Genomic DNA, 24,688 nt, shown 5'->3' on the forward strand with positions numbered 1-24,688 from the left:
AAATTAGGCAACAAGTATTTCTTGATCCCAGAATGCTTTAAGGGAGTCTCTTCCTCTTTGCACTGGAAAAGGCTTTTCTCAAGCTTGTGCTATTTGTAAAACTCAATGTTAGGGTATGAAAAGCAACCACAAAGGATATGGTTCCTCATCTATGGTTCTTACCTTACTTTTTTAAGTGGGTGTATTTCTCAGTATATGACTATATTAAGAAAATCTATTTCATCTTTTTTTCCTCTCCTCATCCTTTTCTGCAGCTCTATTCTGTCTATTAAACTGGGAAAATACAAGGGAATTCTGGGATCTGCACTGTAGGCACTGCTTGAGCAGTCAGCTGCCATGAATTGATACCAACCTTAAGAACCCTCAGCTGAAACACCATCTCCATCCCTCAGGCCACCCAGCTGCCTTCAGAATCCACCACCTGGCTGAGGAGGTAACATCACTCACCTATCACAAGCAATGTGATGGGTGTTGCTGCAGCACCTTGGGAAGCATGAATGTCCAGTTCCTCTCCATCCCTTGTTTTTCTGCATTTCTTGCTTTACAGGTATAACTTGCTTCTTTTTTTTGTATTTCAGCAAAACCAGGATGTGATGTTGATCCATTGATGAACCATGACACACCTCCAATTTACACATGTACACATTTACACATAATGGGGCTACTTCAAAACAATCCAAGGCCACTTTTAACCCATTTTTTCTCTTTACTCTTCTGAGATGCAAGGTGGCATCATTCCATATTAAAAAGCATTTAGCTAGTAACAAAATACAATTAGCCTTTGCCAGTCTTTGGAATTGATAGCTGTCACTACAGCTGTTAGTGCTGCATTAAGCTGCTGTACTTTAAAAAAAAAACAAACAATCAAATCCTATTAAATACATCACTGTTGTCAGGTGGGTGGTTTTCCTCTTCCCAGCAGACAAATGTAATCCATTTTTTACTCCAAGCAGCTGTTTAGCACCCCAGTTGCTAGAGTGAAGCAGAGCCTCTCTTCTAGGGTACTGTTACTAAGATTTGGACTCCATGCAACTTTCACTTAAAATTCAAACCTTTCTTCAAGCCCAGCCCACCCTTGCTGTGGGTCCCTTCTCCCTCAGACCCTCTGGAACCCCACCAGGAACCTGGCTTCAGGTTCTCCTCAGGAGCCTGCAGCAAGCAATCCACCCAGGTTTCTCAGTGTGATGTGAGCACAGCCTGACAGCCAGGCCAATGTGACCCCTCGAGTTCAGCCAGGATCCAACAGCAGTGAATTCCAGTACCTGAATTCCAGTCAGCACAAGCCTCCTTTGGTACAAACCTTTATTATCTCACAGTCCTTGCCACAGCTATCATTGAAACAACTGACATTGATATTTTACAGGTACCATAAAAAGTTACAAAGTGTAAATTACGCTGTGTAGTTCACAGAGTAAAAATACTCGAGGATTGAGTTTCTGTCAAGAGAATTTGGCACAGAGGTGTTCACACATGGGAGAACAGGCAGGAACCTCATCCTGAGTGAGGGAACAGGCAGGAACTTCATCCTGAGCCTGTCAGGCAGGCAGTGTTTGCAGGTTTAGAGGCACAGCTTCTTCTATTGATGGATGGCTGGCTTCACCTGTGGCATGGAAAGGCACAAAGAGAAACACCCCAGGAAGCAGGCAGGCCCCAGGAAGTGTGGCATCCCACCAGGAATGTGAGTGCTGCCCAGCTCTTCCAAGTGCAGCTGGGGCAGGGTGTCACCATTCCTACCTGCTCCTTGCTCTTGCTGTGTCCAGCATGAGCTGCAAATGGAGCCTCTTGCTGCAGCAAACGTGGGCAGCTTCCTCTGCCTGCTGCAGGGCTGGCATTGGTGCCTGTGGTGGCCAAAATGGGTCTGTGGCTCAGGATTGCAGGGCTGCTTTATACATCCACACTAACACAGAGGTAAATATTTCAGATGACAGCATGTCTATCACATGTAGAGACAGAAGTTCTATTTTAAAATAGCCCTGGGTAGACTAGACAATTGGTTAATAAAAGGTAGTTTGGAAGGATCATCATAAGCAATATGCAGTGGTAACTGAACAACAGTAAATATTTGAGTTGTTTGGAGATTTTGTTGGTTTGTTATTTTTTTGTTGGGTTTTTGGTTTTGGGTTTTTTACCATCTCCATTGTTATAAAGCAATGACAGTATCAGTAGCCATAGCAACACAATCCCTACTTGTTCTACCTGAGCCAGTTATGGATGGTACAGAGCCCACAGATAATTTCCTCATGGAATTCAGAGGAAAACCTGTTTATAGGATATATTTTGACCAGATATTGTCCCAAAATCAGTATCCACATATTCTCTAGAAGTTTTGATTAATTTAATCAACAAAAAAACCTTGTTACCTGTCATCTTCAACGCAATGCTAATATTTTTTAATTTACAGCTCGATTTTCTGTATCATTAAGGTAATGGGCAAAGAACAGACTGAGAATGAGAGGAAATATCTCATTAGAGCAGGTGATCTAGGAGAGCACAGTCTAACAGACTCCAAATTCTTCTTTCATGAATAATTCTCACTGCTCATCAGTGCAGGTAATAAAGAGTCAAATCCAAAGGAAATTTCACATAACTGGCTAAGACAGAGCAACTGCTCAGGGATCATCACTTTATACAATCCTCAGGACCCTGAGACCTCTTCCCAGGTAACAAACCTGCCATGCCTGACCTCCCTAGAAACATGCCCTTCCAGAGCTGAAGCAGTCCTGACCTTCCTTAAGCTGGTGTCAAACATGCACAGGCACAGTGCTTTCTCTTCTCAAACCCTGCTCCTAAACCCCATTTTTGCTGAATGACAAGATACCACTCAGTATTTTCCATGCACAGAGACCAGACATCTCAACCCAGGGAAAGGTGGGCAAAAAGTGAGGAAGCAAGATGCCTGCACCACAGTGATCATCAGGGATCAGCAAAGGCATGGGAAGAGAGGGCAAGCACACATGGCACCAAGAAAGCTCAGGTAGAAGTGAATTGTGGGCACATTGACAGCAGTCTATCAGGGAAGAGGGGCTTCTTCAGGCACTGCAAATTCCAGCCCTGGTTTCCAGAGTATTTGTGTCATTGCAGAGAAAATGAGAGCAGGACTCAGTGTTATTTACATCCTGATGACAATAGGATGACAAGAAGGAAGAGCCCTCTTAAGGAAACCAGCTTGTTGCTGGAGGGTTTTTTGGAGCACAAACGTCTGCTCTGTCTGGCAAATACTTGTTTGGCTTTGGGGCGTTGGTTCAGTCGGAGTTCACTCCACAGAAGTCATTTCCACTCTTTTCTATAAACAACTTCCTCTTTCTAAGGATTTCCAGAATTTCTCTGGAACTTTCTTTCCAGAGTTCTACCTTGTTCTCAAAGGCCCGGGTGTGTTTCTCCCTGGAGCCTCCAGCCCATGGAATACACAATGTGTCCAGTACTGCTATTCCTGGAGCACCTCTGTGCCCAGCTGAGCCAACTGCAGATGCCCAGGCTGCCTGACAAGCCCATGCCTGACCTGTCAGAGCACCTCACTGATGTAATTCAGGCACCAAAACTGCTAAAAGCAGAGCAAACTCTTCACTAACATCAGACTGCAAAGTCTGCAGGCAGTCAGAAAGTATGTACAAATACAACAATTTATCTCATAAAAATTCAGTAATATATTAAAATTCTTTCCATACACAATAATCTCCAAGACCCAGGCATTTTCACTGAAAAAGAGTTTGGCTAAGATTTTTTTCTTTTCTTTTCTGAGGTGGATCTCCACATTTAGGATAAACCTTTTGTCAAATTCAGGCACCTGGTTTATATACAATGCATCCTCTTAACCTGCTGCACCCTAGAGCTATGCTCACACTGCCTTGGCACTGCAGCTGTGTCACCCTGCAGCAACAGCTTAACACATCCCCACATCTGTCAGTGGGGGAAAAAAGGCATTATCAAGTACAATTTTCCGTGGTGAAATTTCAGAAGTGACTGAACAAACTGGGCTCCACTTCCTTTTGTGCAAGTTCTTGACAAAGGATTATTTTCAATTTGCACAGGATGAAGAGTTCACATGATTCCCTCTTTCTCCTGTCCTGTGCCTGTCATCTCTTCTGAGGTTGAAACTACCAAAGCTGCTTCATCTTCCAAACTTATGATCCAAAGCACAGATTGTCCAGAAAAGTCACATCATTCAGTGCTTCCCACCACCCAGCACACACATGGACACAAAATCTCAACACAGTTCTCCAATCAGAAGGTTTGCTCTGCTCCATGACTTGGACAAACCATTTTTGCCAATATCCAATTCAGGGCTGAAGGTTCCTATTTATTCTTGAATTCTCATGTAAGTGGTTTACAGTTGCCATCTGCTGAAAACATACACCTTCATTCCTGTGGAAGAGCAGCAGGGGTTTCTGACATTCACAGAAGAACCTGATGTCATGTTTGATAAATGCTGGTAAACCTCTCAACCTCTAATCAAAGACTTTGATTTATGCTTCTGCTACTGATCTCATGCTGGGGCAATTCCCTGTCCTCAAGCTGTGGTAAGAACATCTGTGTGGAGTCACTCACATTTCTGGCACACATGAACCTAAAAGGACAACTCAAAACAGCACTGGCTTCAAGGCTTACATCCCAATGATCCCTCCCTCCACCACCCAAGAATAAGATAAAAATCATTAAATCCTCTAATAATCCCTTCTTAAAAGTATTCCTTACATAAGGATAATTACAGATTGCAAAATATGGATTGCAAGAAAGACATCTTTGAGCAGACACTGTTTCTTTGCATGAGATTTGGAATTACAAATTGCAATTTGCTACTCGAAGATGAGAGATTTATGTGCAGGGATGCCATAATTGCCTTTGTGTTCTTCAAATAATTTCTTTAGTTTCTGTAGATACAATGCATGGAGCTGATCAATCTCTTCAGTGGTGGGGTTCAAGTTCTGTTTTACAGGGATGGGGCTTCCCACTGTAAATCAAACAAAACAGCATTAGCTTCATTGACATCTCTTTTTAAGCAGAAGTAAGAGCTTCACCACAGCTCCCATCCAGATTGCAAAATCACAGCACAGTTTTCTTACCCTGGGGCCTGATCCTGCCTTTCACAGGCCTGAGGCCTTGGGCTGGTTTTTCACTGACTTTTGCTGAAGTTCAGGCAAAATTAATTAACACCCCCACCCCCCAACATTTCAGTTTGGCAGCAGAAGAGCAAATGAGAAGAGTGATAAGCTCTAACCTGAAGAAGCAGTTTACACTTCAAGATACAATCCTATGGGTTATGTGCTGTCTACAAGTTCAACACAGTATTTTAAAAAATGTACTTTCTCACTGTTTTCTGATGTGAATAATAAAACCAGTCAGTATGAGGTGTGCTTAAGAGGATATGGTGCCCTCAACCACACTGTCACAGGGACAGGACTGAAGGAAATACTTATTTTCCAATTTATTCAAAATGGATATCACTGCACCAGAAATGTGACCTCAGCCTAGGGAGGGGTAGCATGTAAATCCCCTAAACCCTGTGAGGTGTCTCTGAGCCATCCATTGCCCACAAATGGCACTGGAACCAAAATGTTCCCCAGGCACTGTGCAAAGCTTGCTACCTGCTCCATGGGAAGTGACTCCATGGAAATCCAGAGGGCCTTCTCTTCCACAACAGGCTATGGCTAAAAAGTGGATTGCTAAGAGAAACTTCCCATGATCTCAGTGTCCCTGTGTTGTTCAGTCACCAGATTTTGACAGCTATTCTTGCATTGGAAACACCAACACCTGAACAGACCCAACTGGGATTACAGAGGAAGCCTAGAAAAACAGAGACCTAAAAGCACCCTCAGGACTTTTCCAAAGGCACCTGAAAATTCCTGTTAAGAGATGTTGCCACTTCAGATTGGATGGTGATGACTAAAGGCAAGCCTAGCCAGAACCACAAAGAGCTGAGTCTGCATTTTCCTGCTGCAGCTCCAGCTGCACCAGCTCTCAGGCCTGTGTGGGGCTGAAACTCAGACTTTGCACAGCTGGGGTGGGAACCCATGCCTGGATTGAGCAATACCTTAGAGGGGTGTGGAATCAATATACATACAATACAGGATTTCCAGAGGCAGGACTGGAAACAGCAAACAGCCCCCAATCCCTTCTGCAACAGTCTCTACTCCCAAGAGTGAAGATTTCTTGTGGGATGGAAAACTACACTCATCTCTCTAATATTATGTGCAGCTTTAAGGAACTTGCTTAATTTGATATTTTAGGATTGTTTCTATTTCTGTAAAGCAGTAATTAAAAAAAAAAAAAGTAAAGGAAAACCAAAAGCACTCATCAAGCCCAAACCACTCAAATTCACAGATCTTGGCTTGGCTGAATGGCTCTTGGATCCATGGCTTCTGAACCAGGACTGGAATCAGCCATACCTGGCCACGTTGGCAGCACAGCTCATCACCCCAGGTGAGCTCACTGCAGCTCTCAGGAGCTGAGGCAATGCTTTCAGAGCCATGTTGAAGCCAAGAACACCCCACACACTTCCAAGGACACAGGGACATTGTGATGGTTCTCAAACATGGGGAAAGATCCACAAAAGGCAAAGGACCTTGTAAGATCTTACAAGTTCTGTTGCAAGACTGGTCTTGCTGATTGTAGCACTCCTGTGCTTTTGTCATGATGAAGAAATGCCTCATAAAATAAGACATTTTAAGCTTCAGAACAGCCCTGGTTTTATCAGCCAAAAAAAAAAAAAAAAAAGCAGATTATAGATCTCATCCAATACAGCTCATTCCAAAGATTTGATAACTTTTTGGCTTTAAAATAAGTGGCATTTTTATCCTGCCTGTGAACAATGCAGGCATTAAAAATTAAATATTTTCAAAATATTCAACTGCATGAAGCGATAAAACACAGATCTTCTTGAAATTTAACATAAAAAGAGCTATGTTTTTGTCTTAAACATTTTTATTTGTTTAATACTATAATAAAATCAACCCCATAAAAAGGGAGGGCCACCTTCAAAGTCCTTTGTGGAACACCAGAAAAGCTCAATTTTCTTTAGTTCTTTCAGGTCAGAATCTGGCTAAAAATGATTTATCAAAAAATTTACAGACAGACAGCTATTGCCTTTGCATGAGACCCAGCATCACCTATTTTGTAAAGGTGTGGTTGTCAATGAAACCATGAAAAAATGTTCAGTTCCACACTCCAGTGAGAGTAGATGAGCAGTAATGAAAGCTTTTGGGGAAGAACACTCTCCCAAACTGCCTGTTGATGTGGCATGCACACTCCAATTAAACATGACAGGATCTTTCCAAGGGAAATAGCCAAGAGGGAAGGAAACAAAGCCATCTAAGTGGCAGCCTGCCCAAGGGCTGTGGCACCACAAGGTGTCCTCTCCCTTTCCTCCTGCATCTCTCCCTCTGACCTGATGAGCACCAGCTCAGCACCACACAAACCCTTCCAGCAGCCCTGCTCCAGAGCTCTGCTGTACCTCAGCTGCAGCATCCAACCGTTACTTCTCTGCAGAGCTAAGAAATTAAGCTTCAGAGCTTAAGAAATTAAATTCTGGGCTTCACACAAAACATCAGAACCCACAGCAACAGCTGCAGAGCTGTGGCAGCCCTCTCATAAAAACTGGTGACAACTCTTGGATTTCTTTATGGATTGCCAAGGATAGGAGCCTATGGATAACTGAGAATGAAGAGTAAGATTTGGCCAGAAAAGGGAAAGGAAGATAAAAACTGCCGCCTTTAACTGGGAAGGACAGTAAAGCTCACATACTTGTTTTAGATGTACACTAATTAATTCTGTTAGAACAGATTTATAAATTTACAGATATTAGCAGCACATTGATGAATTTTTAAACATTTGCAAACACATTAGAAAAGGTGCAGGGAACTTACCAACAGTGTGAATAGGTTGCCTGTAAGGTATTAAGCCAAAACTGTATTGGAATACTCCTCTAGCATGAAACAGTGGTAAAGCAAAGCCCATTATCTTTTGCAACTTCTCCTGTACATTCCTGAGCCATGAACCTTTGGGGTTTGCAACCTGCTTGAACAGTTCATTTTCACCAAAGGAAAACACTGGGACCAGATGAGCCCTGTAAAACAAAGAGGACACTGAGAATTTTGCATCAGCCTGCATTTGCACTGCAGTTCACATCAGCAGCATGCAAACAGTTTCACAATAACCAGCACAGAGAGTTTCAGCAGCTTTGGATTTCATCAGCAACAGGCATTCAACTCCTCTCATGTGCAGCAGTTTTTTGGATGCCTTGGCTGGTTGGTGTTTTAAAAAAAAAAGTGATTGGCACACAACTAGCAACTTGCTTTTGGCAGTATTTAGTTGGTTGGTACCTATTGCAACTTGTGACTGTTTGGAATTATGAAAATGAGTTATTGCATATATCATAAGTATGTCTTTATCCACTACTATTTCAGCAAGTCCACCCTTGTTCCACTTCATTTTTTCCCTTGGCAAGAAGAAAAGCCTCATTGCTAACTTTATAATGCTCCCAGCTGGGTGGCATCAAAACCAGACCTTGGCTTTCCCTTGTGCTTTGACTGGAGTAATGCGTGCCCTTGATTTCAGCACAAAAACCTTGATAAAAACCAGGCACCCTCACAGACACGAGTGCAATGCCAAATTCCTTCTCTGTGTCCAATTCCCAGCCAAACTCTGCTTCCTCTGGACTTCTTAGAAAACAGAAGCCCTAATCCATTATTACCAGAGGTCACATCTTGCCCACAGAAATTACATGAACCCACTTTGGCTCTTGCACAGCCTAATGAATTCTCTTTCAGTTCATGAATTGGCCTGGGAGCAAAGGCACTGCCTAGCTCCTGGACAAACAGCCTGAGTGGATAGAATCAGTGCAGGTAAACCCAGCATTGTATTTAAAACCTTGGCTGGTTTTTGATTCTTCATTTCATTAAAATAGCAGTATTGCAAAAACATTGTCAGGATGAGTATGTGCAGAGCTGTGAATGCCTGAGGAGGATGCACTGAGGACAGAGCTGGCTGGAAGCACTGAGGACTGTCAATATCCACCTGTACAGTAAAAATCAACTGCTTCAACAGCTTCTTTAGCCTGAGGACTCACACTGACTATCATTCCCACATAATGTTCTGACTAGGGTCTGCTCAAAGTTTCTTCCTCTAGTGGATTTATCACCCTGTCACCTGTAAAAGAAATATCATAAAGCCTGGTACTTACTGTGGCTGTGTAAACACTTGACTTTTTACTACAACACTAAGACAAACAGGAACATCTTGTGCTGCAATAGCTGTGGTGCCCTGACACTGTGGGATTTGTTTTAATCTAGTGAAGACTTTTGCAAGATGCTATGTAGGAGGCTGAGACAGAGAAATAAGTAACTTATGATTGTGAAATTAAAGATAAGTTATCTGATTCATCATTTGTTTTGTGTCTGTAGGATTTCTTCACTTTGTATCAGATATTTGTACTACCTTGGACCAAAATGTCTTTTGCAAAAGTGCAGAGGACATTTGCTGACATATTCAGGCCACAATTGACAAGCTCCTAGCTGAGGAACACAGCTTCTCTGTGCTGGCAGCACAGGAGTCAGGGCCAGGGAGCACAGGCCTCTGCACTGCCCCTTCCTTCCTCAGCTGGTATTTGCTGCTGCAGATCATGATGAGCATCAGCAATGTGTGCAGGCACTGGTGGCAGATGGGGCTTCTCATCTGCATCCCACAAGCCTCCCTGGCCCTTTCATTTCCAGCTCAGTTGGAAATTCTCTTCCCATTTTGTTAATTGTTAAAAACAAGACTTCAAAAGCAGAAGCAGTTACTGGCTGCCAAGTCTTTGGGCAAGAGCTCTGTTAGACTTGCACAGTCCCCCGGTCCTGCTGGACAGATGAGCAGGCAGAATTCCTGTGCTTGCCACAGAAGCAGGTGCTTGTGCTGGTGTTTGTAGGAATGACTTGGAGCCTGCTGCTTACATGACCATGGGTGTTGCAGCCCTTAGCCAGTGGGGCAGAGACAGGCACTGCCACCCAGAGGAGGGCGCCAGGCAGCCATGACCCTTTCAGAAAGATGAGACCATCACTGGAGTCTAAGTAAGTGAAGGGGTAAAGGGGCCATTCCTGTGTTTTGTAAGTGTCCCACTCTTGCTGTTATGTGTTGGAGATACTTTTGAAATCAATGTCTGGAGAGGCACAGGTGGATCTGATTTCTCAATCCAAATCAATTTAGATGAGAGATAATCACCACCAACCTTTCTGATATGACAGACCAGACATCTACCAACATACTAATAAAAACAAAAAAAACGTATCTAAATATTCTTCTAATCTTTATGGTTAAAACAAATAAAAGCTAGTGAGTGTTGAGGATCCCACTGAATTAATCAAGAGTTGGACTAAGGACTCATTTAATCAGTAAACTCCTAATTCAAATAAACAAGTATTTTTTCTGGCTACAAATTAGACTCCAATGTTACATTCTGTTGGCACAAAAAAGTCTTTATCAGAATCCTAGTGATATGTGTAAGAAACACCCTAGGAATTTTGGCACAGAACAGTTTCTAGTTTTTGCACTCTGTGTAAAAGCAGAGAGCCCCTCTTCTCAGAGACCACCTTTTCTCCAGTTAATAGCTTAAAAAGCTCTTACAGATTTCTCAAGACTAGTATTTTTTCTCATTGCTTCACATGTCAATGTTTAATCCTGGGAGCTGTTCAGAAAGTGTACCTGGAACAGAACATTGGTTTCAATATTTCTAATATACAAACCATCTAGACCAGTCCAGAACAAACACAATAACTTATACTGTGTAAATCACTCAAAAGACATTGATACCATCTCTGTTTAGCAACACACTGATGGCTGCTTCATAGTAAAAAGTTATCTAGTTTTTCTTGAGATTTTCACCAAAAATTCCCAGGAATTTAATTCTGCAAATGGCAATCTTCAAAAGTCTTTAGAATAATAGTGAAAACAAATCTCCCTAGACCATAATTCTCAGTGATTTAATGAAACAGAGCCTGGCTATCCAATTTGTTTGTTTGCTTAAAATTATAAGAAAATTCTACCTTAATGTATCTTTAATTTACAGAACAGAAAGCAGAATGTTGGCCCTGCTCAGAAAACCAGCCAAGATTTATTAATAATGTTTCATAATTCTTACTCTTTGCTAGTGTAGGAAGCAACTGAAATAAAACAAGATACGCTAACAAAACCTACTGTTACCAATTATGAAAGTCAAAGGGAATTTTCAACACTCCCAGAGTGGATCTAGGTGGACAGATTGGCTCCTGTGCCAGATATTTGATTGATCTTAAGGCACTTAAACTTTTTCAAATTCTCTAATATTATATAATACGAATTATATTTAAGAATCAATCTGTATTCAAAGCAAGCTTCATGGAATACCTACCCATGTTTCAGGGCCATTTTAATAAAGCCCTTCCTCTTGAGGATGTTCAAGGTGAGACTTCCAGGATGTGCATTCAGAGATTCCTCTGCTCCTCCAATGACAATGACAGATGCATGGCCACCTCCTTTATTGCTCAGCACATGGGAGACACTTTCCTTGCTTGCAGAAACCATTCCTTCAGGAGGAAACATTTTAAGAGTGACCACTGGATCTTCATGTACAAGTACAGTGGAATTTACAAATATTTTAAAATAGTTAATTGATGTTTCAAAATGATAACAGCACAGAACAGATTTCAAAGGTTTGGGTCAAGCTCCTTACTCTGGAACAGATTTGTTTTTGGGCACGTGCTTTGATTTCACACTGATGAGTTAAATGTTGTTGCCTATTGCAAGATTTTTGATTCTTCAGGGTCTGCTCTTCTGGCAACTTAACTCCCCCTCAGAGAGCCTCTGTGCCCAAGAACAGGAGGTGAATGGCAGTATACTGCTGAGAGGCAGCAGCTAAAGCTGTACAGCAGGTGCATACAAACACAGGCACAGAGGGGTTAACAGAATGTGTAGAGGACTTGTTAACTTAAATATGGAGCTACAGTGCCAAGAAGATCCCTCCACTCTTTTCACAACTATAAAGCAGCAGCTCCCTCTAAGGCAATGGCATGACAGCATTAGAAGCAGCAGAAAAGACTCACTTCTACCATTCCTAATAACTGCATCAGCTCGTTCTCTAGTAACCAGGCCCAGGCACTCATCAATATTTAGGCTAAAATAGCAGATTATCTGAAGCTTTTCTGGTACTCCTGCAGATATAGATACTTCTAATTGCAGGCACACTGCTGTACAAGACTTTATCATCTCCTTAGATCTTGCTCTGGACTTGATGCTTTAAAAAATCCATTTTCCAACAGACTAGCACCTAATGTTTCAAAGGTTCCTTTTACCCAGAAGCTATGTTTAATTACACTGTGTTGAATTAATATAATCTAAGTGACAATTTAGAGATCAAGTCTAGTTTACATTGTTGGTTATACAGAGCTGGTATCAAAATGCACTTTTGGATGTTCTGCTCCCTATTTGGTCTTTTTACCAATAGGGACATTACAATGTGGATTATAAAAATTTGGGAAGAGAGAGAAGATCTACTTTTGAGAGCTGGCCACCAAGAGGAATAGCTTGCAACTGGAGCAAGTCCAAATTTCAGTAAAAAGCTACATCCATTTGCCTCAAACAGCTTCACAGTCACTGTTACTCTGAAAATGCAGCTGACCTGGGACTCACAAATAATTCAAGCGGTGCTCATTCGAGTCAGCATGCATTTTCCCTGGAAAGGAGAGCAGAAATCACTGCCTTTCCCAGGACAAATGTGTCTCCTGCTGAAGCAGAGCATGCAGGGCACTGCTCCATGCTCACACCGCAGCCCAGGGGTGTTGCAGCTGCACTGCCAGAGGCAACAACTGCATGTGCTAGACAAGCAGAGAAAGAATGGGACATGAAACACTGTGCCAGGAGTGTGGCTTTCAGGACATGGAAGATTTTGCAAGTGTTTTATGATTGGAGTGGTGATCTGTAGTACACCAAAGGTCCCCTCTCATTTATCAGCTGCATACCTGTGAAAACTGAGCTCCAATGCTGGCTCTTCTTTAGTGTGCTTTTTACTGCAGCTCTTTCTCATTCTGCAGGTAAATATTTGTTCCCATGGGTCAAGATGCCAAAAACATGTAAATCTGACTTCCAGACAATGATTAAACAACAGTGTTTAAAACTGCAATGCTCTACCACTGCCAATCCCTCACTTTGCAAGCCTCAAAGAACGCCCTCAGAAAGTACATTTGCATGGAAATGCATTCTCTGATATGCTGAAGTATACATAGATAAGTAATTCTGATATTAATCTGGGAAACATCCTAGGCATGTTTTTGTGCATGGAGCAGTGCAATCTCTCTGAGATTGCAGTGTCTGTGTTGCAGTCATGAATAAAGTTAGATCTCTGTCTCCTGAACTTAGTTGTGTGCATCAGAACATGCTTAAATGCTGTGGTTGAGTGAATTTTAATAAAATAACTCATTTATTAAACCACTGGGAGGGAGCATTAGTACTTATTTCATTCTTCTCTTTTTTCAGTTCCCCCAACTCAATTGCTTGTTATTTTTATCTTTTATTGCTGTAGTACCAGTTATGAATATCACTCCTTTCTGAACAAATGCTTCTCAGAACAGAGAAAAAAGATCCCTCTCTTTAGAGTTTACATCTTAATTAAAATTACACAAATTTGCAATATAGGACTTCAATCAGAAGCAAGCACTTAATTTCTGAGTATAAAGATACTTGTAATGTATAACACTAAGCCCTTCAGGTAAGAGATTAGCCTGAATTTGTTGTACAATTGCCTGCTAATGACTAAATAAAATTAAAAAATATTATGCCCTTCTCTTCTTGTATATGTTGGGTACTCAGGACTGCTATCTGATAGTTCAAAGGAAAAGCAGCAATTTCTTTTCAGAGAGAAAAACCAACTCAGTAATATAGTTTACAAAACTATTAATAAAACCTTCCATTGCTTTTTTTCCAAAACAGTTCATCACAAAATAGAGGTTAAATTTAGTACCAACAGTGATCCTTCTGAAATTACTTACCATATATAAGTAGAGGAATAGACTCTACATTTGTAACAGAAGCTAAAATATGGAGCAACAGCTGAGACATTCTGCTTTTACCTACCAGCACTCATTATATATTCTCTGAAGAAGGGACAGCCAAACCAGATGGGCATGATATGGAGATATGGAGTAAGGCCAGGAAATAAATTTTTGAAAGGAGGATCAGTGCAAAAGTTTCCGAAGGCTCCAGCAACCAGGACCCCATGAGGGTGAAAGCCAAGTAAGTAGTTGTGATTTGGGTTCAGTTCTGAAGTTTTTATAAGCTGAAAAATAGAGTCAGTGATAGGCATTATGATATTTACCTCAAAAACAACAGCTACGGAGATTGCGCATTGACAGGACATAGAAGCAACAACAATGAATTTCCTTCTGAGCACTTAAAATTACTGTCCTGCTTTACAGATAAACAAAGCTTAAATGGATGTGTCAGGATACCATGTCCAGATTTACTGTACTGAAGCACTACCTCATCACCCAACAGTCCAACTAAAAAGCCAGGCCCTGTCCCCTTTTGTCACTAAATCTCAGATTTCCCATGTTTTAAAAAGAAGTTCACCCCAGTGAGAGTATTAGAATTTTAGCAAAGTTGAGTCTCAAATGTCTGTCCATGGTTCTGGCTATTCAAGCTGTTTGTGAGAAACCCTTTACTCACATGAATGGGAAAGTATTCCCTGAAGTACTTCCAGACAGTCCAGCCCCTGACCCAGTGGGACCGCCTGCCCCCAGCACATGGTGTTCCCCAGTCAAGGTACAGCCACAGCAGGTACAGGACAGCAAGGAACCAGAAGTTGCCCATGATCAGGATCACAAAGAATCCACAGCAAAACTCTGCTACAAGAGACAAAAAGTGAAAGCATAGCAAGCATTAATCACATCTCTGTCCTTTTAAGAATGCCCAACCCTGATATATTTTTAGAGATTTACTCAAAATGCACACAAATTGAACTCAGCTTATTCCACATGGTGCTGTTACAATGAGGGTGAAACATCACAAGGGTGTATCATCTCAGTCTATTATTTCTCCCTCTACTGCACAACTGGATGTTTGGTAGAGAGCATCTGGTTTACCTAAGGCAAAATAAAAGGAGACAGCAAGAGCAAACAAGGATGTAATGCTTCAGAGAGTGAGAAGAAAGGAAAGCTGGGGAAGGAAAGAAGGGAAAAGCCACAGCAACCTCTCTTTTCTAATTACAGTGATATTGGGCAATCATTTTCTATTCTCCTTCTCAGCTTCTCTACCTATAGTATAGAGTGATAGTTCCACTCCCAGCCAAAAGTGCTGTCACTGGCCAAGGAGATACACTAGATAAAACCAAAACATGGAGAGGTTCCACTTCAGCCACTAAACATGTCAGCCAAAGGGGAAGCTCAGGGCTGCTGTGGGAATGCAGCAGCAGCTAAGTCCTGATACTTTCAAACCCAATTAAGAAAGAATTGTAACACCCTGCTACAATAGTGATACATAAGAATTGTATTATACACAATTCAAAGAGCAGAAAAAAGTTGTTTGGTTAAATATATTTTGTTACTTGGGGCTCAGCCTTGAAATAATTACTCAGGGAAATCCTATGGAAACTTCAGAATTTGCAGAATTTTAGTTTTGGAGTGTGTTGAAGAGCTGTGGTCTGAGATGTCTGAGGAGTAGGAGCTGCTGCTCTCTGCCCTGTGGTACCCCTGCAGCAGCCTGCTTGCTCTGCCACCTCCTGAACAAACCCCATCAGGCTCATGGATCAGAGGCTGAAGTCCAGGCTGCAAGGGAGCCAGGGCTTTAACATCATAAATTTATACAGTGGCAAGCAAAACAGGACCTAGCTCTTGCTGAAGACTCAATGGGCAGAATTGCAGGAGCCCAGTGTTTCTCAGGGATATTTTACAATGCAGAAGCAGTAATTTATGTCTCACAATTGACTGGCTTTCATGAGGGAAATATCCTGTGAAGTCCTAGAAATTACACCAGTGAAACATACTGAGCTAAACACATCACTAAATAGAGCAGATTTAAAAACAAACAACAGAAGTACTTCAAGCAATAATTTGGCTCACACAATGTAAAATATCAACAGAACTGAAAATTTTAGAATAAGTAGATGAACCAAGAGTAAAACCTACTCATCCTAGCTCAGAGATCACCTTCATTCAGGAGAGATATTACTTGGGTGTTGAAAAGTCAGCAGATTCCCTAGACTGTGCAGGTTTTGAGCTGAGATCTCAGCTTGGTCTACAGGTACATTAGTATTTCCTCCAACCTGAATATTTACTTTTTCTGAACTTCAACCAGTTTGTTCCTGAGCCTAGTTTGACTGTGCCTTCAGAATAGAATTGGATATCTTGTCTAGAAGGGGATGAACGTTTACATTTCCAGCAGAAATATGAGCAGAAAAATAAGAAATCGCATTTGCTCTGAGGAAGGGAGAAGGAAATTACCATAAACAAATGCAGGAGCAGGACAAAACCTGCCATTTTCAAGGATACTGCATTCTTCAGTACAGAAGCTCACTGCTGCTTCCTCAAGCAAGCAACCCTGGTCTTACACAGAAAAGCACTTGAGCAAGAGCTCTTGAAAACAACACAGCTAACTGAGGCCCACAGACCCCCAAAGTCAATGTGGTAAACTCACAAGAACTGAAACCAGTTCTAAGGAACATCATTAATGCAGGACAAGTAACACAGATGAAATATGACACCCCAATTCTACAAGGAATTTCACAGGGAAACCCACAACACCATCACTCCAAAATAGGGCACAGAAGTCTATTGAGGAAAAGTCATTACCTGTTCCTTGAAGAAGAGATCCTGAAACTATAGAAATTTCTAGGAATGCTAATCTGGACAGGATGCCAAGGTTCTTGGTTTGGACAAGTATGAGAAGTTTCTTTAGCAGCTATAAATCAATTGATTTGTTATGCAAGATTTAATAAGGATTTAAATTCCCTACCCTTCCTTTCAGAAGCACTTTTGACTTAACAGAGAATCAATCACATGGGTTTTTTTAAACACAGAATTACATGGCTTTTTACTATCAGTCTGCTAGCAAACGGCTGAAAAGTGCTTTGTAGCCAAGCATCCTTGCTGTGAGAGCTAATTTCATCAGCACTGAGAAGGCCCAGATAGCAGTACTTAATCCTGGGCAGACAAACATCTCCACATCAACAAGCTGCCTGCTTTGCTTTAGCTAGGACACCTTCCTGAGCACAGGCAAGGTCTGGGGACATAAGTATGCTGCTAGCACTTCCTCAGGGGAGCTCAGCATCTTGTAGGACAAAGTTGATTACTGCATTCCCAATGAGACAGGTGAGGCAAATTCCTTTTGCCATACCTCCTCATTATTTCAACGAATTAGCAGCCTGCAAGATGAGCTAAACACTGATGACTCAAAACCAGTGAGACTGTAAACACAAACCTGATGTTTTCTCCTTCAGACAAGACAGGAGTAAATAAATAACAACCTTTTAAAGTAAATTCATAAACAAATTCCAGGCAAAAGGTGAATAACTTGGGATTTGTCACTCTTCGGCATCATGTCCTTGGATGTAGTTCCAGTGTACATTCTAAGTGTAATGTTTTGGTTGAACTTGAATAAGAGCTTTGAAAAGTATCTCTGTGATGTATTGGATTTTGAGGGTAGGTGAGGGGAGATAAGGAAATATAGACTAAAAGACAAATCACTGCCAGGAAACTCTGAACATTTGGTTTGTGAACCAATATTGGTGTGTCACTTCTCCATTTTGCATTTGCAACACATGCATACTCATATTTTGCAACAAATGGTGAAAACCACTCTATGTAGGGTGAGCAATCAGTACTGGCAGCCATCCTGCCCAATGATATTTGCACAACTGATCCTTCAATCATTAATCAGGCTCTGAGTTTGCAACTGGGGGCACCAAATGTATGAAATAGTTAAATGTCAGAGATAGGAAGCAGGAAAACAGCACAGGTTAAATCTGGAAATTGGAAGTTTCAAACACATTTGGAGATACTACGGCATCAAAACTGTTTGATTAATATCTGTTATGAAAGCCACCAAATGCAATTTTGTCCCTAGAGGAGAAAGCTCCCATTACGCTCAGAGCAGTCATGGACAGCATGGGCAGTGCAGGTGTGTCCCTGGTGCCAGGGGTGCTGGTGTCACCCCAAGCAGCACTACAGGCTCTCTGCAGTGCTCCAAAAACCATGCAAAGGAGCTCACTCCAAAATTGGTTGGGCAGCCAGCATTTGTTGGATTGGATCAGTCTCCTGTGAGGACTTTTGTCAGGTTATTGGTTACACCTGGGAGCCACAAAGACACCTGAGCACTCCTGCCAAGGCAGCTGTATCTCAGCAGGGCTGTGACAGCAAACACAAACACACAAGCTTTAGAGGCCTGTTGATGCTGAAATTTGGTTCCAAATTCCCAAGACCTTCCACTGGCAAATACCGATAAACTAGAGATACAGAGCATTACACACAACTGACCTGGAGGTAGAGCGGCCTGGATACCATAAATCCCCTAGTTACTAATTGCCAAATCCCAAGACAGCATGCCAAATTTAATCTACATGTTTCCCACTCATTTTCTTTCTCCTTAGGGATTCACTGTCACTTATGTTCTCATAGGGCTTGCTAGGCTAGGGTCTCTGGCCTGACACAGCAGAGCTGTTTTTTCTTAGTATTTTTGAGAGATACAAACAAATACAAATACAAACAAATACTTGATTAAATTCCCTCCCTAAGATGTAGGTAACAGAGGCAGCATTCCTAGAAATGCTAGTCAGTAATAAACCCTGTTATTCTCTGTGATCACACTTCAGCCCCTACCCATAGGCCACCAATAAATTTCATGGATAGATGAGTACAGAGTGACAAAATCAAGTAGCAATACCAGCCAGCTTGCTAGGAAAGGCTCATGGAGCCTAGCTGAGTTTTCTTAAGCATAAAAAGAGTTTGGGTTTTTTTTTTAAGACTTTGAGGAAGAACAAAACTATATTAGTTATTCAGCTACTGCTGATGAATTAAATCAGCACCAGATAACAAACCATCGTGGCATGTTTGCAGGAAAGGTTAATATTTGCTTTAGCACATTACACTGACACCTTCTTTCTCAACACAGAAACCACTTATTATTCCAGCAGCAATCTCTCACTCTGTGGCAAACGTTTCATCATTTCTACTCTTTTGGGGAAGCCAGATCCACAACTCAAAACTGTCTCCAGCAAGTTCAATTAACAGACTGCTTCATCCTACATGCACAGAAGTTTAATCACGAGAGAACAGGATGTAGTTTAACATATACCAATGTCTTCAGCATATTATTTTGTGGCTTTGTGCATATTAAAGTATACCTTGTATTATATACTGATTTTGCATTATTAAGGGTTTTGCAAATAATTAGGGGTACCTGCACAAGTCACTTCCTAAATCCCCAGTGAGGAGACCAAAAGTGGGCCTTAGGAGATGCACTATTCTCCTCTACTATCACCTTTTCTCAGAGAAAAACCCTGGTATCCCTGCTGGAGAGTTAAACTCTCATTTCCTTCTCTCATTATCTGGTCCTAGACACCACCACTCCACCCAAGCTGCTCAGTTTTGTATTTGGTTTTGTACATGTTCAAACTCCACTGTCCATTTTCACATCAGGGGCACAGAAGTTAGCAGCAGCACATAGCTCACCAACTCACCTTCTAGCTTTGCTTTCTTCAAAAATGCTGTCATTTGATTTGTGTACATTAGAGAGAAAGGAAAACAAAATGCTAAAGCACTGGGAAAGCAGCATTTCAACCAAATCTGATTTTTCTTTAATGGTTTTGCCTTTAAATGAACCCTTTGCTCTACCTCCTGATACAAAGTGACCCTCACTGACAGATGTGCAGTATGAGGCTCACAGCACACACCAAGGATAAATGCCCATCTGCTGTGTGAGAAACAGAAAATCTACACCTGTTCCCAATAAGAGGATATCAAGCATATTGGTAAATGCAGCAAAATTAATTCAAAGTTCTTTAGAAAAATATTTCCAAGCTTAAAAACAAAGATTTCCTGCAAACACTGGGCATATCCATTGCATCCAGTGACAATTCCTTTATGCACAATGAACCTATGATAGAAAAATGGGGGTTAAGTAACCTCTTTGCTTTGTCAGTCCTGCAGCACTTACAGGCTTGGAGATGTTATTTCTCCAGGTGACTTTCTGCCTGGGCTTGGGCTGGACAGTGGCACAGAGTGACCAAGGGCACCCAGCACAGAGGCTCACAGGCAGATATACTGTGGGTGTTGCATGAACTTGGGACAGGGCCAGACCTGCCCCAGGACTGTCAGCCCCCGGCCAAGCAAACAAATCCCAAATAACTGCAATTACAGACATAAAACTACCATCTGTAAAAATTGTCTGGTTTAGCATTTTATCCAAAGTAGATATATGAGATTGCAAAATTTCATGTATCTGCTGTTTCAGCAGTAAAACACTAATGGCTTGACACTATACTTCAGCCTGAAGCTGTTTTGGATTTGTGCTTAACACAGTGAGAAATAGCATTTGCCAGTTTTCAGTTTTAACAGCTTTAGTTTTCTGGACTCAAGACCGGTAACACTTGTCTTTCAAAAGACAGAAGCCCAATTAAAATACTTCTCTCTTTCACGAACTTATATCCAAACTTTTCTGGTCTGCTGACTTGGAGAACATAAGATAGAAAACCACATGGCATTTTCAGTCAGCACACAGTGGGAATCTGTTAATGGGCATTTCTCTGATCTAATCCAGAAACTCTTATATTCACCTCCCAGTATTTCAGAACTTATTTTTGTTTCTGGTGTCATGCCCCTGGATAAAGAACAGGCAAATCACTGTTACAAAGAAAACTTGTCTTTTCCCTTTGAGGGTGAACTTTGGCAGCTTGCAGCACAGAACAAGGAAGTACAGGAACTTACAGCCAGAATTTTAAAGAGGTTCCTTTTGTATCTAATGAAATTCTGTGCACATCTGTACGGCTTTTTTGAGACAGAGGCATGTTTACTCTGCCTACACTGCACAGCAGAAGCAATGGATCTCTAGTGCAGATCCAGCCCAAGCTGGTACACTGCATGAAGAAGCAGAACTTCGCTTGTACCAGGCCGCTGCTGCTGTTTTTTTCAGTATTTGCAGACTGATTCACTCTTTCTACAGTGGGGATGAGATTTAGGCTTCAACCACTACTGCATGTCTGAATTTCAGGCCAGCTTGTGAGTTGCATAAGTAAGAGGGCATTTTCAGTCATCAATTCCACAGTCTCAGAAAACCATGCAGCATTACAACAAAGCAAGCCTGGAGAGCAAGGGCTTTTTACATTTTTCAGCCAGGAAGATAAAACCAAGAGTTTTTATCCAAGTCACATTGTGAGTTCTAAGTTGTAATAAGCTCACATTCCCCTTACAGCTTACACAGTGCACAAAATCACTTTTTCACATGTCGCTCCCCAGATTTGAAGCATATCATTGACCAATTCAGGGCACTAATTTACAGTTATCTTACTTCATCTGTTAGTCCTACAGTTCATTTTACTAAGCTATGGCACATTACAACACACCTAGATGGACAACTTCAGCAGCTAAGCCAGTACCCCATTTATTCACCACTCTAAACAGGATCCCTCTATCTATATCATGAATCATTAGCTGTCATAGGGCATTATCTGTTCAAGTTTTCACATGCAGATATGTAACACAAGACAGACAATCAAGATCATGCTTGGCATAAACTAGTTCCAGCCACACACAAACCCCCAAAGAACACCTAAACCTCCAACCTATTCTATGATGAACTCACACAGTACTTCACTTCTCCCAAGGCATCCCCTCCCTGATTTGAAAGTGTCACTATTGAATCCAAAGCTTACAAACAAACAACATCTCTTCATAAAAAAAAAAAAAAAGGCTGAAAAATCCAGACAAAGGGACAGTCTAGAACATCAGAAATCAGCCCATTTCTCACTGCTTTAAGTCATTTAGAATTCATCCACCTGAATTTTCCTGCAGCTAAGTGAAACATTTTGGCCAGATCACTGGCTGCCCTTTCACTTGAAAGCATCTGCCTACGAAATGACAAGGTCACACTGGTCAGCTCTAAAGATAAACATCCCCATGGTGCACAAGCAGATACTTATTATTAGAATCACATTGTTAATCAAGCATTCTTGCAAATCCATTTCTTCATGATCACATGAACTCACTACACTCAACATAACCACCCTTAAGACCATTTCTGAGTTGATTTTCCTTGACATTCCCAGGCAGTGCCAGCTGCAGGTGACAGCTCCCTACTTTGCCTGCTAAACTACAGGGAGGGGATTTTCTGCATCCTGATCACTTCTAGTAAGCACAGGAAGATGTGGTTTTCTGCAGCAGTATTGCTACATTAAGGCAAAAAAAAAAAGCTTTCTTCCACTGACCCTGAACTTCCACTGCTTTATGAGACTTAAATAATGGCTCATGCCAAGACCTAATTCAACAACAGAAAATTAAAGTACTACTTACAATGTAGCCACAAACAGAAACTGTTTATCATTTAAGTATATATAATTTTGAGGTAGCAGAACAACTGCTGATTAATCTGTGAAGAAGCTTCATACCCTTCATACTTCCACCAAATTTTTCATATGTGGGTTAGCAACCTAAAAAAAAAAACACCTGAAAGACATCAGACCACCTGTAGGATCATATATTTGTAAGACATACAAGGAAGATAAGTGCACACTACTTTTTACCTTGTAAATCCTACAGCATAGACAATCTTGAAGTGTTACAGCATTTCCAGAGATATTATTCAATAACCACTTCCCAATTTATACAACCCATGGATTTAGTCTCAGAGTTAAGGTTTATCTTACCTTATCAAGTGATTCATTTCATCAAATTCAAGATACCCACCCATGTGAATACAACTTGCTGCTGTGAATAGGTGCTTAATGATAGGTGTCTATTAAGATATTAGGAAAATTAATTATAAAGGAACAATCAGTAGAAAAAGATTACCAAGCAGAATTAGCAACACTTTCTTAAAGGTGGTGAGGATATTTTTCATACACTTACAGAACTGTCTGCATTTGAATCAATTCACTGACAATGCCCATTATTTTTATTACCTTGTTAAATGAGAATTTTATTGAACTACAGCATATAAAGTTATTCAACGAAATTATGAATGAAAACAGCATTAGTCATGTTCCAGACTTTATGCTCATCTTCGATAAAAAAAGTTGCTGTCAGAAACCTACTGGGCGTCTCAATGAGGAGCCACAGACACTACCTTTTTAGGCTCATATTTGAAGCAGAACCCATAGAAAGAAACAGACCCCCATGAAAGAGGGAAAACCATCCAAAGCTTTCAGGGAAGAAAGAAGTGCGATGCTCCAGCCCGCCCGGGGATCCCCAGGGAACCGCTCGCCCCCGACCGCTTCTGCACCCACGTGGAGCCACGGCTGGCACCGAGCGATGCCCACGGGTAACGCCGATCACGGAAAAAGCCGCTTCTCTCCCTTTTCTCTCAGGGGCAGGAAGGAGGAAGGCTGTTACCCAGCAGGAGGAAGGAGAAGATCCACTGCAGAACGGCGACTGTCTGGATCCTCCTCTTTAGGGGGATATTGATGGGGGCAAACTCGACCTTCATGCTGACGGAGAGCAGTGTGGGAGGCACGGAGCTGCCGGCTCCAGCCCCGGCTCCAGCCGCCGCACCTGCCCGCTGCGCGCCGCTGTGCCGCGGCCCCGGCCGGGCAGGACGCGCCCCTCCCGCCGCCGGCGCTGCCCACGGCCGCGGGTCCGGCAGGCGGGGACGGGGAGGCGGTGCCGCCCGCCCCGGCCGCGGGAAACCCGATCCTGGAGCGGGAGCGGGCAGAGCCCGAGCACGGCTGCGGGGGCTGGCGGCGGCTACACCCCCTCCGCCCACAGGCGGCTGGAGCGGGTCCCCCGGTCCGGAGCGCCGCGCCTGCCCCGGCTCGGCATGAGCGGCACCGGGCGGGGGCACCGCGGCTGTGTCGGAGCGAGCCCCGCGCCTGCGGAGCCAGGCGCGCCCTCACACGCAGCACCTGCGCTGCCCGGCCGGGCTGTTCCCCTGGGAGCGCCCCGAGACCCGGCACTCCGGGGCGTGCTTAAGGCTCTTACCATTAAAGAGCTTATGGAGCTGACCCAGGACTTAAGAGTTCCTGCACTCTTTGGCGTCAAGCGTTTCGTTTTTAATTACACCAGCACACGCATAGCCTCCTCCCGCCCGCGGCGCTTCGCCCGGGGCGTCCGTGACAGGGATCGTCAGTAAATAAAACTTCGGCGTGAAAAAGAAACCACCCCCCGAAACTTGCACAGCGTTGCCCCAGCTGACCCCCCTCTCCCTGGGGACGACGGCAGCGCCGGGATTCGCCATCCCCCGCGGGGACAGGGATAACGTTGGGACTCACGGTCCCCACGCGGGGACGGTGACAGCGGCACAGCCGCGACTCGCGGTCCCTCACGGGCCGCCCCTCCCGCCCGGCGCCGGTGACAGCGCGGGACCCCGGCGCGGGCTGATGTCACCGCCGTAGCTGCCCGCCGCGCTGCCGGGGCTCGGCGCGCCGCCCGGCCCTCCCCAGGGGCAGCACGGGCTCGGAGCAGCCCCACGGCCGCCCGGGCGCGGTGTCACGGCGCCGGGGAGCGCGGCGGGCGGCGGGAGCGGCCGGGGGTCTGAGGGCGGCCGGCGG

General features: G+C 43.0%; 1 protein-coding gene across 3 annotated transcripts; it reads right to left on the reverse strand.

Annotated features, from left to right (window-relative positions):
- Positions 1-1,285: 1,285 nt before the first annotated feature.
- MOGAT1 (monoacylglycerol O-acyltransferase 1) lies at positions 1,286-24,302 on the reverse strand. Of its 3 annotated transcripts, XR_009419095.1 has the most exons (7): positions 23,535-23,694; positions 14,665-14,843; positions 14,074-14,275; positions 11,357-11,531; positions 7,860-8,059; positions 1,735-4,948; positions 1,286-1,600 (listed from the first exon to the last, which is right to left on the reverse strand). XR_009419095.1 is itself a non-coding variant. In XM_059479512.1 (6 exons), exons 2-6 carry the CDS (start codon positions 14,806-14,808, stop codon positions 4,794-4,796), a joined length of 876 nt encoding a protein of 291 aa, XP_059335495.1. In that variant the 5' UTR covers positions 14,809-14,843; positions 24,120-24,302; the 3' UTR covers positions 1,286-4,793. The 3 variants fall into 3 exon arrangements, 2 of the variants coding, with proteins under 2 accessions (XP_059335495.1, XP_059335494.1); XM_059479512.1 differs by lacking the exon at positions 23,535-23,694 and adding an exon at positions 24,120-24,302 and having other exon boundaries at positions 1,286-4,948; XM_059479511.1 differs by having other exon boundaries at positions 1,286-4,948.
- Between the last annotated feature and the right edge of the window lie 386 nt (positions 24,303-24,688).

This window comes from Ammospiza nelsoni, chromosome 10 (genome assembly GCF_027579445.1).
Source record: "Ammospiza nelsoni isolate bAmmNel1 chromosome 10, bAmmNel1.pri, whole genome shotgun sequence".
Taxonomy (NCBI): domain Eukaryota; kingdom Metazoa; phylum Chordata; class Aves; order Passeriformes; family Passerellidae; genus Ammospiza; species Ammospiza nelsoni.

Excerpts from the sequence above, each read along its gene's own strand:
- MOGAT1 (XM_059479511.1), bottom strand. The coding sequence starts at position 23,628 with ATGAAGGTCGAGTTTGCCCCCATCAATATCCCCCTAAAGAGGAGGATC. Across the intron at positions 14,844-23,534 it reads CTTCTCCTTCCTCCTGCTGG|CAGAGTTTTGCTGTGGATTC; the intron begins GTAACAGCCTTC and ends TGTCTCTTGTAG. Across the intron at positions 4,949-7,859 it reads GCAACCTATTCACACTGTTG|TGGGAAGCCCCATCCCTGTA; the intron begins GTAAGTTCCCTG and ends TTTGATTTACAG.